General features: G+C 57.5%; 1 protein-coding gene across 1 annotated transcript in view; it reads right to left on the bottom strand.

The window, feature by feature from the left end:
• Positions 1 to 9,527: 9,527 nt before the first annotated feature.
• Positions 9,528 to 15,145, bottom strand: part of CACNA1I (calcium voltage-gated channel subunit alpha1 I) — a 137,063-nt gene continuing 131,445 nt past the window's right edge. The window contains exons 36-37 of the mRNA XM_023222216.2: positions 14,732 to 14,931; positions 9,528 to 13,554 (exon numbers count right to left, since the gene is read on the bottom strand). Coding sequence (XP_023077984.1) covers positions 12,910 to 13,554; positions 14,732 to 14,931 — 845 coding nt within the window. The 3' untranslated portion in view covers positions 9,528 to 12,909. The remainder of the gene's footprint in view (positions 13,555 to 14,731; positions 14,932 to 15,145) is intronic.

Here is a 15,145-nt window from a genome sequence, read left to right as displayed (position 1 = left end):
GGAGGTGATGGGGAGGTGATGGGGAGTGACAGGGGAGGTGAAAGGGGAGGTGATGGGGAGGTGAAGGGGAGGTGATGGGGAGGTGAATGATGAGGTGATGGGGAGGTGAAGGGGAGGTGATGGGGAGTGATGGGAGAGGTGACGATGGGGAGGTGAAGGAGGAGGTGATGGGGAGTGATAGGGGAGGTGAAAGGGGAGGTGATGGGGAGGTGAAGGGGAGGTGAGGGAGGAGGTGAAGGGGAGGTGATGGGGAGGTGATGGGGAGTGACAGGGGAGGTGAAAGGGGAGGTGATGGGGAGGTGAAGGGGAGGTGATGGGGAGGTGAATGATGAGGTGATGGGGAGGTGAAGGGGAGGTGATGGGGAGTGATGGGAGAGGTGACGATGGGGAGGTGAAGGAGGAGGTGATGGGGAGTGATAGGGGAGGTAACGGTGGGGAGGTGAAGGAGGAGGTGATTGCGAGGTGAAGGAGGAGGTGATGAGGAGGTAAAGGAGGAGGCGATAGGGAGTGATGGGAGAGGTGATGATGGGCAGGTGAAGGAGGAAGTGATGGGGAGGTGATGAAGGAGAGGTGAAGGGGAGGCGATGGGGAGTGATGGCAGAGGTGATGAATGGGAGGTGAAGGGGAGGCGATGGGGCGTGATGGGGGAGGTGATGGGGGAGGTAATGTGGGAGGTGATGGGGAAGGTTTCCCCAACCTTCCATGCCGCCCCGGGACACGGAGAACTCCTGGACCGCACCTGTTCAGTGTTTATCCACAGTGACTGGGAGGCTCTCGAGAAAGAAAGTGCCACTCAGAAGCCTATCTGCTCCTCCTCCCCTCCGCCCCATACGCCACACGACACAAATCCCAGATGAAAGAGGAGGCCTGAGCTGGGGGTTGGGGTCATGCCTGGAGCCACCCATTGCACCCAACGCTGCAGGAGGAGACCCCAGGGCCTGGGTGCAACCCACAGCCTCCCTGTCCACCTCCCGTGCTTCCTGCAGCCTGGGCCAGCCCTGTGACCTGATGAGGATCTATTTTAGTTGCTGCACTGCAGGGGAGAGAAAAACTGCTCCTCCTCTGCACCATCCCCCTCCGGTTACCCCATTTCAGAGCAGAGCCCCTGGGTTTTAGGATCAAATAGCAGTAGGAAGCCAAGAGCACCGCCCGTCCATTAATCAGCTGTTAAGGACTCCCCGAAGCCCACAGACGTCTGTGAAGAGCGGTTTATTTTCCCTTACATCCTTAAAACCCGTGGCTCCAGCCAGAAAGAGCATGGGCCTCAGAGTCCACCGGTCGGGGCTAGTCCTGGTGATGCCCTGTGGGTGGGGTCCCTGGAGAGGTTCCTTCACCTCCCCGAGCCTCCATTCCTCATTCACAGGAGCGGGAAGGAGAACACCGTTTCAGCAGGCTGGCGTGCGGGTGAAGGGCCGTGAAGCCCAGGCACCCACCCCTGCACTCCGCCTCCCACGTCCCTCCCCAGGCCCTGCCTCGGGCTCCTTCCTCCGTCTTCACAGTGCCAGGCCCCCAGCCAGAGAGAAGATTTAAAGGAGAATCTGGCTTTGTCCCTGCCTGGAGAAGCTCATGGGGATACAGAACCTGTAACACCTAACACCATTCGGGAGTGCAAGGAGAGCAGGAGTGGCGGTCACAGAGGTGACCCCAGTGCCAGGAGCAGCATGGGCCAAGGCCTAGGGACAAGAGAGCCCTGTGCTATTCTCAGTTCTTTCCTCCATCTCTCCACTGTGCAGAGCGTGGAATTACAATGTGCATTACGGGGGCTGGGAGACTTAGGGAGACAGTTTCCCAAGCCCCGTGGGTACTCTCAGAGACAGGCTCTGAGACTTTCCTCGCAGGTCAGGGCTGTGGGGACCTGAACCACCTCCTTCCTTGCAAAGGAACAGCCTGGAGTCACAGTCCAGGGCTGCTGCGAAGTGGTGCATCTTTTCACCAAGTCACTTCTGGATGTGACACAGACCGGACCTCATGAGTGAGGCCCCCAGAGAAACCTCCCAGCCAGGTGGCCGAGCCCCACACCCAGAGGAGGCCAGCCTCAAAGGGAAGACACAGCCAGGAGGGGACAGTGCCTGCCCTACCTCCGGCCACTGCACCTGCTGTGTGCACTGGTGCTACAGCACAGCCGGGCAGAGCGAACTGCTGTCACCTGACTTCACTCACATGGCAATTTGTATCTCTGAGATGCTGGGAAACTGAGGCACAGGTGGAAATGGCAACCCGCAGGTTAACACAGCTCAATCCTTCAGAGCACCTGGACCTGGAGAAATCTCAGCTCTGCCACGTCCTTCTTGCATGACCTCTATGCAGTGAGTTCCCCGTGCCTCAGTTTCCCCATCTGTAAATTAAGAACCATCACTGCTTCCTTGTGGGTGGCAATCAGGATGAAAGAATATATTAAGAAGCCTCGTCAGATGTAAGAAACCTTGATTAGAATTGCTACTCAGATCACAGAGCCATTTCATTATTCTTATTTTTGCCATTAAACATGCTGTGAACATTTGTGAAATAAATGATTTTTCCTGTTGTTTTATGAAATGTTTAGACACATAACAAAGTTGAAAAAAAGTGTTTAGTGGGCCGGGCGCGGTGGCTTATGCCTGTAATCCCAGCACTTTGGGAGGCCGAGGTGGGCAGATCACGAGGTCAGGAGATGGAGACCACCCTGACTAACATGGTGAAACCCCACCTCTACTAAAAAAAAAAAAAAAAAAAAAAATTAGCCAGGCATGGTGGTGGGCGCCTGTGGTCCCAGCTACTCAGGAGGCTGAGAAAGGAGAATGATGTGAACCCAGGAGGCGGAGACTGCAGTGAGCCAAGAGAGCGGCACTGCACTCCAGCATGGGCCACAGAGTGAGATTCCGTCTAAAAAAAAAAAAAAAATTTGAGTGAACATTCTTATGCCTATCACTTTGAATTCCACCATTTATGTAGAATAATACTTGCTTTATCATATATCCATCCAACCATCCCGCTCTCCACTCAGCAATGCATCTTATTTTTCAATGTGTTTCAAAGAAAACTGAAGGCATCAGCACGCTTCCTCCAAATGCTGCAGTGTTTATTATTTCTGATGTAACATTTACATACAAGGAAATTTGCAAATCTTGAAAGACGTTTTCGGGATGTTGACAAATGCATACACCTGTGTAACCCAAACCCCATCAGAATGGACATCACTCACCGTCATCCCAGCATGAAGCCTCCTTGTGCCTCTCCTCAGTTAACCCTGCCCCTACTCCCAGGAGGCAACCACCATCCTGAGGGCTTCTTCCCACCGTAGATTGATTTTTCCTGTTCTAGAATTCCATATAATATAGGGCATGATTTCATAGCACAGTACGGAGTGTACTTGTATTAGTTTATGCCTGTGAAACAAATTACCCCAAATTTAGCAGCTTAAAACAACAACATTTATTATTTCACAGTTTCTGTGGCTGGGAACCAGGACGCAGCTTGACGGGAGCCTCTCTGGCGTGGAGTCTCTCCGAGGCTGCCATCCACACATGGGCTGGGGCTGGCTGGACGGAGGCTCTGTCCCTTGAGGGCTGTGGGCTGAGGGTCTCCACTCCTTCCTGGGTGTTGGCCAGAGGGAGGCATCTTTGGTTCCTCAGCTCATGGGCTTCTCCGAAGGGCAGCTCCCACATGGAGCAAGACGGGAGCCAGCGTCTTTCTGTCATACACTCTCGGAGGCAGCATCCCACCACTTATGCCATATTCTACTCATTAGCAGGAAGTGAGGGACCAGGTCCTGCCCACACACCCAGGAGGGGTCATACCCAGGGCGGGGACAGAGCAACCACCATTGAGACCCGTCTAAGCAGCCGCCCCTTGCAGTTCTCTGGCTCGGGTGGAGTGCCTCTCGCTTGGCATCTTCCTGAGACTCCCATGGCCCACCCGTCACAGCTGGGAACGGCACTCCTGGTGCTCCCTCCAAATGCCCACCCAGCTGCAGGAGGGGGCCACAGTGACAGACCTGTACCCATGTCCCTCCGCGTGGCCGCCTGGAAAGATGCCCCCTCCCCGTGGTTGCTGGCGGCCTGCACCCTGACCTGCAGCCAACCAAAGCCCAGAGGTCCTGACTTTTGCCTCTCCTAGCCTCCCAGGAACATGTGCTTTGTGGGGACACCCCATGTTGAGAGCATGGGGTGCCCTGGGGAGCGGGGAGAAGCCCCCGAGCCCCGAGTTCAGCATCAGACCCAGTGCAGCACATGGTCCCCATCTGCCCAGTGAGGGACACCCCAGGCTACAGTCACTCAGGGGCTGACAGTGGGACTGCAGCCCTGTCCCGAGGGCCCCCACCTTCACAGGGGATGCAGAAGGTGAGGACAGGACCAGGAATCTGGCTCTCCTCCCAAGAGAGGCAAGCCCCTCCCTCTCAGAGAGGAAATGGACAGGAAATGGCAAGTGCACAGAGAGGATGACAGAGAGAGGGAGCGAGACACAGAGACAGATGAAGGGGTAAACATAGATACATGAGAGACAGAAAACAGGAAGAAGAGACAGAGAGAGGAAGGGAGAGAGAAAGAGGAAGAGACAGAAAGATTGAGGGAGGGAAAGAGAGAGGAAAAAAGGGAGAGAGAGAATGAGGCCGACGAAGAGACAAAGCAAGAGGCAGAGACAGGAAGAGGCAGAGAATGACACAGGGAGAGAGAGCTAGGGATGGGTGGGGACAGAGGCAGGGAAGGCTAAGGGCTAAGGACAGTGAAGGAAGAAGTCAGTGCCTGCAGGAGCTGACTGCAGGAAGAAGTCCCTCCCCACGGCCTCCGGCATCTCCGACGAGACACAGAAGCCTCTTCCTGGAGCTCAGGGCCGGCCCTGGAGATGAGGAGGGCCGGGGCCCCAGCCCGTGAGCTGTAGGCAGGGTGGTGGGAGCTGCATGTGGCCTGGCAGGTCCCTGCTCAGGAGGGGCCCAGCAGCTGGGGAGTGGGTGCAGCAGACCTTTCAGCGGGGCAGGGCTCCTCCCAGCCCAGGAGCTCAGACAGACCCGGCCACCTCTCTGGCCCCCATCCATCAGCCCGGCTCTTTCTCGGGCCGCCCCTCCAGGCTATGCCTCCTCACACTGTGCCAGGGCACTACACAGGGTCCTGTAGCCAAGCCCTGTGGCCTAAGACATGCACCCCTCTTGCCAGTGGCCCTGGCTTCTTCCAGACCACAAGTGGCCCAGGGAACCACTCTGCCCAGGCGGAGCCTCACGGCCACTCCTCTCGGGCGCCAGCCCCTCTCTCCCCCTCCTCGTTTTGCAAACTCCCTCCTCTCTTTTCTGCACTCTCCAAGTTCTCCTTTGGGCTTTTGGAAACAGAGGTCAGGATGGCTTGAGGACCACACAGCAAGAGTGTGCCAGAAAGAGAGGAGAGGGAGATGGAAAGAGGAAGAAATGGGAGATAAAAACCCCACTGCACATCACCCGTCCAAGGGTCAATCCAGTCTCACAAAGAATTGAATCGCCAAGGGGAATGGGGAGCCTGTCACCCTGGAGAAAAGCACGGCAGGTCCTCAGACACTTTAACCCAGAATCACCGCCTGCCCCAGCCACGCCACCACTGGGGATGCACCCAACAGCAGTGAATGCAGGGACTCAGGAGCCACTGGCACACCCAGGGTCACAGCAGCACTCCTTACAGTATCCGAAAGGTGGAAGCAGCCAAGAGCCTCTCAACGGGTGGATCCAAACACAGCGCGGTCTAGACATGCGATGGGAATCCCACTGCACCTGAAGAAGGAAGAAAAGTCCGACACGCACCACAGCATGTGTGAACCTCGAGGACCTTGAGCTAAGTGAAATCAACAGTCATAAAAGGACAAATACCGTGTGACCCCACTCACGCAGTTCCTGGCGTGGTCACACTCATGGAGACAGTGGCACGGTGGCTGCCAGGGTCTGGAGAATGGGAGTTCCTGTTTAATGTGTACCAAGGGTTTTGCTTTTACAAGATGGAGAGTTCTGGTGATGGGCAGTGGTGACAGTCACACAACATTAGGAACATTCTTTTTTTTTTTTTTTTAACTTCTGGGATGCATGTGCAGAACGTGCAGGCTTGTTACATAGGTATACATGTGCCATGATGGTTTGCTGCACCCATCAACCCGTCATCTAAGTTTTAAGCATTAGGTATTTGTCCTAATGTATTAGGTATTTGTCCTAATGTTCTCCCTCCGCTTGGCCCCTACCCCCTTGACAGGCCCCAGTGTGTGATGTTCCCCTCCCTGTGTCCATGTGTTTTCGTTGTTCAACTCCCACTTATGAGTGAGAACATGCAGTGTTTGGTTTTCTGTTCCTGTGTTAGTTTGCTGAGAATGATGATTTCCAGCTTCATCCATGTCCCTGGCAAAGGACGTGAACTTTTTATGTTTTACGGCTGCATAGTATTCCATGGGGTATATGTGCCACATGTTCTTTATCCAGTCTATCATTGATGGGCATTTGGGTTGGTTCCAAGTCTTTGCTATTATAAATAGTGCTGCAATAAAAATGTGTGTGCATATGTCTTCATAGGAGAATGATTTATAATCCTTTGGGAATATACCCAGTAATGGGATTGCTGGGTCAAATGGTATTTCTGGTTCTAGATCCTTGAGGAATGGCCACACTGGATTCCACAATGGTTGAACTCACTGACACTCCCACCATCAGTGTAAAAGCGTTCCTATTTCTGCACAGCCTCGCCAGCATCTGTTGTTTCCTGACTTTTTAACGATCACCATTCTGACTGGCATGAGATGGTGTCTCATTGCGGTTTTGATTTGCATTTCTTTAATAACCAGTGACGATGAATTTTTTTCATATATTTTTTTGAGAAGTGTCTAGCAACATCCCTAATGCCACCGAACTCTACACTTAATAAGAGTTAAAATGGTAAATTTCACGTCATTTGTGTATACTTCACCACAGTTTCTTAAATGGCTAATCTTTTTCAGGGAGGAGCTCAGAGTCAGAGGGTGGGAACAGTCTGGAGTGACAGGGAAGTGTGTCGAGACAGTGATGCCTAAGTGGGGGCTTGAAGGGTGAAGAGCCCAGCAGAGGTGGGAGAAGGGCAGAGCAGGGCAGGTCAGCATGGCTATGGCTAGTCCATGAAGCCACGCTGGGCAGTGGGTGAGGACGGGAATGCCCAGAGCCCTGCAGGCATTAGGCAGGTCGCGGGAGCCATGGAACCACTGGGCTGAGCTGCAGAGGTGGCCCGCTGATGTCTCCCCTTCCCCAGGCTCCCAGTGAGAAGCGACTGTGGGGGGCAAGGTTGGCGGGCGACCAAAAGCAGCATCCCAGGAGGACAGGGCAGGGGTGCCGGGCAGGCCATGGGGCAGGGGTGCCGGGCAGCGGTGCCGGGCAGGCCATGGGGCAGGAGTGCTGGGCAGGAGATCGGGCAGCGGTGCCAGGCAGGCTATGGGGCAGGGGTGCCGGGCAGGCCATCGGGCAGGGGTGCCAGGCAGGCCATCGGGCAGGGTATGGCCGCTCATGGCCCAGGGAAGTCACACCCCACTCTCTGACAGGTTTGCCAACTTCGCAAAGAAGAATAAGGATAAGCCAGTTAAATAAGAATTTCAGATAAAGCAACAAATAACTTTTTAGTGTGAATATGTCCCAAATACTGCATGGGACCTGCTCACGCTGTAAACGTGTTCCTGGCGTGTCCGATGTTCTCATGTAGCCAGGTGCCCTGGGTCTCATCTGGACGCTGCCCTCTGAGGCTCCTGCCTCTCATCTGGAAAGGGGTGGTCACTGCCTTGACAAGGCTCTCCCCTCTGGTTCTTCAGGAATCCCCAGCCAGGCCTCCTGGACCACCCAGCCAGGAATACCCCCACCCCCAGCCCCAGTCACGGTCACTCCACCGGCTCTGCTGCCTTCATGGCACTTGCAGGCTCTAAAATGGCCCAGCTGTGTGCCTGTCTGTCTGGGATCTTTCTCCCACTCTGAGGTGCGGGCTCCACGAGCACAGGGCCCCATCATCGCTGTGTCCCCAGCACCTAGCAGAGGCTGGCGTGTGTGGGTGTGCAGCCACGATTTACTGAAGATGACACGGACGCCTCCCTGGAGGGGCAGCCTGAGGGGGAGCAGGAAGATAGGGTGAGTGGGGCGGGGCCCCGTGCACCTGCTATTTCTGCCCCACCAATCCCCTCCTGCTGATGACCGGCCCCCTTTCCTCTGAGGCTCAGGCTGGCCTCCGCCCAGGGGACAAAGTGCCCCCACTCTGCCCAGATGGGGGCCGGCAAATCCGCACCAGCCCGGCCTGGCCCTACCCCCACCCCTCCCGACAGGACCAGCCTGGCGTCCACAGATTCCCACGGCAGCCCGTTACCATGGTGACAGCAATCCGAGGTCACCGCGCTAGAAACCAGAGGATGCCTCCCTCCTGGAACACCACAAGAGTTAGAATCTAATTTTCATTACAGCCATAATAGTGGTTTTGCATAATCGTACATATATTAATACCTAACATGCCTGTGTTTATTTGGTTAAAATTCATGAATTCAGGTCTAAATAAAAAGTGCTGATGGCTGAAGTTTTTCATTCTCTTAAAATGTTCTTGGGTTATATATTTTTTTAAGCCAGTCTCTCTCCTTGGCAGCGACTTGCTTTTAATCCCATTATTAACGGGGAAGAGAGTGGAAAACAAATCAGGACTCTCCTCCCCAGGGGCCGTGCCTCTGGCTGTGGAGGTGGCAAGCGGGTGCCCATCACCCCTGGCCTCTGCCTCACTGTGTGGCCCAGACCACACCCTGCAGCCTCTCCAGGCCTGTTTCCTCAAGTGGAAAAATAAGAGAAGGCATTAGTTGGTCTTTGAAATCCCTTCTGCTTCCAAAACACAGCCACGGAGCTGACATTTGCTGAAGCTCAACCAGCACCGGGCTACGAGCAGCAGAAGTAAACACGGTCCCCGTACTTGGGTCAGTGCAATCTGATGGAGACTCACTCAAGAAACAGACAGTGCAGGCCGGGTGCGGTGGCTCACGCCTGTAATCCCAGCACTTTGGGAGGCTGAAGCAAGTGGATCACCTGAGGTCAAGAGTTCGAGACCAGGCAATGTGGTGAAACCCTGTATCTACTAAAAATACAAACATTAGCCAGGCATGATAGCAGGCGCCCATAATCCCAGCTACTCAGGAGGCTGACGCAGGAGAATCACTTGATCCTTGTAGTGAGCCAAGATCTTGCCATTGCACTCGAGCCTGGGCAACAGAGCGAGACTCCGTCTCAAAAAAAAAAAAGGAAAGAAAAAAGAAAAGAAATAAAATGAAATAGACAGTGCCAAAGGATGAGTAGATTATTCTTCCCATGTGACCCTCTCGCCCAGGTCCAGCACCTCAGCTACAGCAGCAGAGCGTGGGAACCAGGCCTGCCTCCTCCCCAGCTCCACAGGCCCCCACCCACCCAGCGGCCATGAGAGCACCCTGCCATGAGCCTTGTTCTAGGTCCCCGACGCCCCAGGCCCCACACCTGAACGTGGAGGAGGAGAACCGCCACCCCTCCCTTGAGAGAAGCCTCAGCTTGACACCCACCCCACTGGGGAAAGAACAGCAGAGACACACAGAGAAATTCTTAAATAGGCTTCTGGGCTTTTATTCAAAACAACACTGGTGGTGGCTGCCGCTTGGTTTCTCTACACCCGGGCCATCTGGGCCAGCAGGTACCAGCGCCATCAGCAACTAGGAGGGAAGTTCATTCACACCATAGAAACTGTACAGCGACTGAGAGTGCTAGAGTCACAGTGGCGGCCCAGGCCGAGGGCTTCCTGGAGGAGGTGGCCTCTACCTCCTCAGTAGGCTGCAGCTTGGCCCAGGCTCTGCCAGGAACACTGATTATTGCACAAAGACAAAAAAGAATATGTGTATCTGGGCTAAAGAGCAGCTCTTATGATCCCAAGCCCTTACACAACGCAGCAAAGGAGGCTGGGGTTGGCCCTGGAAGCGGAAGGCTCCGAGCTGAGGATTTGGGGGAACACAGGCAGACAGGCTTTACACACTTTGTCCTCCTTTAAGGGGCTGCCTGGTACAGGAGAAGGTAGAGCAGGGGAGACGAAGAGGGTTTGGCCAGACTGGGCTGTCTCTGCACAGATGCCAAGGTGCCTGCCCATCACCACTCTATGGAGCAGCAGAGACAGCTCAGGGACCTGGGTCCCCACCTTCCCCACAGCCATGTGGGTTAGGGCAAATTTGTGCTTTTGTGATAGACACAGGCCTGAGGCCATGGCCCCAGACCACAGGGTTGAGGAGGAAGGAAGGGCCCTTTGCCCAGTCCTCACCCATTCTGACTTGTGCTGGCCAGCAGATCACAGCTTCCCCGGTTCCCCATCTGTGTCACCCACAAGAACAAGGCCAAGTGTCTGGGATCGGCAGGTGGGGCTTCCAGGAGCCTGGGATCGGCCAGGCCATCTCCCACTGCTCCCTGCAATGACTTCTCTGCCTCTGAGCTCAGCTCTTTCACCTTATCCACACGCCCTGCTCTGTGGGCCCTGGAGCCTTCACTCATGCCCATCCCTTTCCCTAGAACACCCGCCCCGAGGTGTCTGCTTGTTCCAGAGCCACATGGTTCAGGGCAGGGGGAGGTTTCACGTCATCCTGCCTAGGACGTGCAGCTGCTCTGAACCCATGTAACAGCAGGAAAAGATGCTCAGCAGAGTCACAAGATGACCCAAGGCTGCTGGACCGGTGTCTGATCCTGTCAATTTGAAGCCCAGCCTTCCACATGGTCTTCCCAGGTCACACGGCCCCTCTTCTGGGCTCCAACACGCATGTCCCTCCAGCAACACACCGACTTGCCAAAAGTCAAGTCTGCCTGCCTGCCTCCAACTGCGAGTGCTCAGGGTCAGCCAGGAGCAGTTAAGCCTGCCCAGACACTCCTTCCCCAGACAACGTAGCTCGCTCCACATAAAACCACCTCCATGGAAAGGGAGGCAGGGCTGAGGCTCTCTGGAGGGGTCAGCGTTGGGCTTGGACCCAGCCATCCCCACAGGTCTACCTGCCCCCCAGGGAGGACTGGGCAGTTCCTCCCGCCGCAGGCACCTTGCTCAGCATCACAGCCCTAGGGTGTGGAGTGGGGCCCTCCACACCACCCCAGCTTCTTTGCTGCTAGGGCCCTGAAGGATCCTGGGCTGGCCGCTTCCCCTCTCCGGGGCTCAGTGTCCCGGGTGGACTTGACAACCCCTCCCGGACCACTCTCCCTCAGCCCAAAAGGTCTCTGCATGTGACAAAGCACACATTGCCCATCACCTCCCCCAGGGTCCCTGTGCCAGCCTGGAAGACACCCAGAACCCCTCCAAGGGGCACCCCACACCCTCACCAGCCTGGTCACAAGCTGAGTTCTTCCAAGTCAGAGTTTGGGAACAAGGACAAGGCTGTCCCTCAGCAGGCCCCGGTGAAGCCCTCAGAGGAGGTCTTAGCAAAGGCAAGGGGGGGGGGTCTTAACAAAGGCAAGGTTATTGCTGAAGCGCAGCATCTCCAAACTCGTGGCCTCTGCAGCCTCTCCAGACCACTGCCACCAACATGCTCCCAACCTCCTTCTTCAAACTGACTTCATGAAAGTCACTCCCTTTTAAAAAAGTAGCCTTGACCTAAGCAAAATCTCTGTGAAATCACGGGTTCAATGTATTTTTTTTCTAATAAATAGTGTAATAAATGCGTAACTCTTCAAATTAAACCCCCCCATCTGTAACCCGTTCGGGAAGCACTGCTATAGTGAAAGCTGACCTGCAGTTAGGGGCAGCGGGGAGGAGAGATGGGGCAGGGAGGAGAGACAGGGGCTGGCAGGTGGGGTTGGAGAATGTGGCCTCCAGGTGATGCAAAAGGCTGGGCATGGGGATGCGGCTGGACCCAGGGCCCAGGCAGGTGCCCCCACCCCTGCCTAGAATTCGGTCAGAGCTGCTTGGCCTTGAACCCACTGGGGCGGGGGCATAGGTGCTCAGGACAGGGACAGCACAGCGTACAGGGACAGCCACAGCTCAGGGCCCATATTGGGGATAAAAGGCATAAGTGACTGAACAACTAACTGCCTGAGCCCAGGGGCACCTGCAGGGCAGCCAGAGCCAGCCAAGACCAGGCAGGTACCCTGGCCTCTCCAAGCGGCCTCCACTCCTGCTCCACCCAACCCCGCCCTCCTGGGGTGGAACCCACTCCCTCAGAAGTACTCAGGAGCTGGGACCTCCCCTGGGGCCAGAGCCCCAGCCCAGCCTTGGAGCTGCCCTCCACCCCCCACCACGGTCCTAAGGAAACACAGCTACTCACCCCTGATTTTTCTAAAGAGAGACATCTAACCCGTGTACTAAGGGTATGTGTGTGCTCTGGGGTGTCTACAAAAGACTTCACAACAAGGAGACGGTCAGGATGACAGGACAGACACCCCGACGCGTGGGAGCCACGTGGGATCTTAGCAGCGTTTCTTCTTTAAAATAAAAAAAGAAAAAGAAAAAGAAAACACACCCTGAATTGCACCTCTTCTCCCGGGCCTGGTGCCCTCAGAGGCCTGAGGGTCCTCTCCAAGCTACTCTCAACCCGGGAGGAGACATCAAAAAACACAGCTGCGACGCCCCGGCAGGACATGTGCCCCGGGGTGGGTCTGGCCTGAATTCCAGAGCGTCAGACAAAAGCCCCGACCAGGCCCTGGCCCACCTCCCACCTTTAGCACTTTCTGGAAGTCATAAGCTCTCAGTAAAAAAAATAAATATATATATATATATATATATATATATGTCTGTCTGTATGTGTGTGTATATATATATATGCACTGGAAGGGCCACCGTGGGCCACGCAGGCCTGGCTAACCCAGACTCCGCTCAGCCCCGCTGACGGGCACCGGGCGCCTGTGCCCGGCGGGCCCTGCGCGATCCCAGGTGTGGACGAAGTATTGCTGTCTGCTCCTGGCTCCTGAGGTAAAAAAGGTGAGACGGGGCGGAAGGTAGGCGGCCGGCGGCCCCGTGACCCTCATCTCTTCCTCTTGCTGGCGGCGTCTCCCGGCTCCAGCTCTCCCGGGAGCGGTTGCGGCGGGGGTGCCAAGGGGCCCAGGCCCATGGGCAGCGGTGCCCGGCCCAGGGGGTCCTTGCTGCGGTCCGCGGCCCACGAGGGGCTCCGGGCCAGGCCGTGGGCCGGGACGGTGGCACGGGGGCGGCCGGGGGCGGCCAGGCTGCTGGTGCTGCTGAACTTCCTGGCGGGCGTGAGGCCGGGGAGCGGCGTCGGCGGCGGCGGGCAGAAGAGGGAAGTGAGCGAGAGGCTGCTGAGGGTCTCCGAGTGCTCGCTGCCCGCGCCCCCGCCGCCCGCGCCGCCGCGGCCCTCCTCGTCCGAGGGGTCCATGGAGTCGTGGTAGGTGCAGCCCGGGCTGGTGGAGCCCCCGCTGCTGTGGCTGCGCTGATGCGCCCGCAGCCCCCGCAGGCTGAACAGGCCCCGGCCCCGCAGGCTCAGGCGGCGGTGCGCGGCGGGGGACAGGCCGGCCCGGGGTCCCGCAGCAGGCGCGGGCGGCCCCAGGGCGCGCCGCGGGCTGTCGCTCAGGGTCAGGCTGTCCTCCAGCGTGGTCTGCAGGCTGCCCGCGGAGCTGCTGGGGCTGGCGTCCAGCGACGTGTCGCTCCCGGTGGCCTGGGGGGAGGTGGGAGCGGTGGAGGCCGCCTGTGTCTGCCCCCATCCCAGCAACCTGGACGCCTCCCTCCCCGGCACAGCAGGCAGCCCCCATCCAAGGAGCTCCCTTCGGAGCAGGGATTCTCCCCTCTGCACGTCCAGCTTAGGCGGCAGTCACCACAGGGCCTGTACCTGCCCCGAGAGGTCCCCTGAGAGGAGCTAGCACCCGCCTCAAACCCAGGTCAGACCCGGCCCTGTCCTTCACAGAAGGCTCCAGGCTCACTCCAAGGGGAAGCCCTGGGCCCACCGCCCTCCCCCAGGGCACGTGGCACCCCCACCACAGCCCCCATGGTCCTGACGCGGCCCCTGCCCTGGCTGCTCTCACTGGTTCCGGTCCCTCCCACTTGCTCCGGCCCCTGGCCCCCACCTCCCGGCCCCAGGGCCCCCCACGTCCCAGCCCCCACCTCCAGCCCCTCCCCGGGAGCTGTTCTCCCTGCCTGTCCACCATGGAGTAGACTTTACTCGGCAGACATTTATTTTGGTTATCACCCCTCCTCCTGCACCCCTGCAGCTCACTCTCAGCGCTAAACAGTGAGACCAGCAGGCAGGGAGTTTGTATCCTGCCCGCCACGGCACGCAGCCTGCTACGACCGAGTCAGTCACCCGTGAATCACCCGCACTCACCGCACTGTGGGGGCCGGCTCCGCCCCATTCCCCACCCCCACAACGGAGCCCTCAGTGCTCCCTTGGGTAGGAGGGCTGTGGCCCTGGCCAATCCAGTACAGGGGACCCTGTAGGCCGAGGCTTCTCATCCACCAGACCCGCCCTCCCACCTCCATTCCTGGTAATCAAGCCCCCACTCACACCCACCCAGATAACCCAGGGTATCCTCCCGACCGCCAGCACCCCGCCACCCTGCAAAACCTCAGGACTCCTCCTCCTCCCCTCCCCTCAAGCTAGGTGTCACAGGCCTCTTCCAGACCCCCCAGGACCCAGCTCTGCCCACTCCCGTCCGCCCCAGTGCCACCTCCTGCTCCAGTCTCAGCATCACCCCAGCGTTCCCTAACCCCCTTGCATGGTGGTGCCCTGGGCCTTTGGTTGGGTCCTTCCCCTCCCAGTCCCTTGGACTTGGAGGCCTGGCTTAGATCCTGCCCCTTGCCCACAGACCAGTGCTCTGGAGCCTGGGGGGTGCCGGTACCTGCCGGAGGAGGGTGCAGTTGACCCTTGGTGACCGCAGAGATGCCCAGGAGCCCTGCAGCGCAATCTTGGGGAGGGTCCCAGTGCCGGTGCCCTTTTCTGGGCCTTTCTGGCTGGCAGACACTGCAGGGTGGAAGAACTCGGCTGGCATGGGCAGGAGAGGGCTGGAGGCATCCGGGGAGAAGGGACTTGGGGGTGCTGCTGGGAGAGGAGGAGACAGAGCTGAGGGAGCACGCTCAGGCCAGGGGGCAGTCCCTGGAAGGTGGCATTGAGCACCAATCTCATTGGGCCAGCAGGGAAGAGCCACCTAATAAACTGACTGTGAGACCGTGGGCAAGTCCCCCTCTCTAAACCTTCGTTTCCCCATTGTGAGAGCAAGAGAGAAATCCTGAACCAGCCCTTTTGATTCCACGGG

The sequence above is a fragment of the Piliocolobus tephrosceles genome, chromosome 19 (genome assembly GCF_002776525.5).
Source record: "Piliocolobus tephrosceles isolate RC106 chromosome 19, ASM277652v3, whole genome shotgun sequence".
In the NCBI taxonomy this organism is placed as follows: Eukaryota; Metazoa; Chordata; class Mammalia; order Primates; family Cercopithecidae; genus Piliocolobus; species Piliocolobus tephrosceles.
The sequence above is the reverse complement of the archived record's forward strand: the minus strand, read 5'-3'. Positions and strand labels throughout refer to the sequence as shown.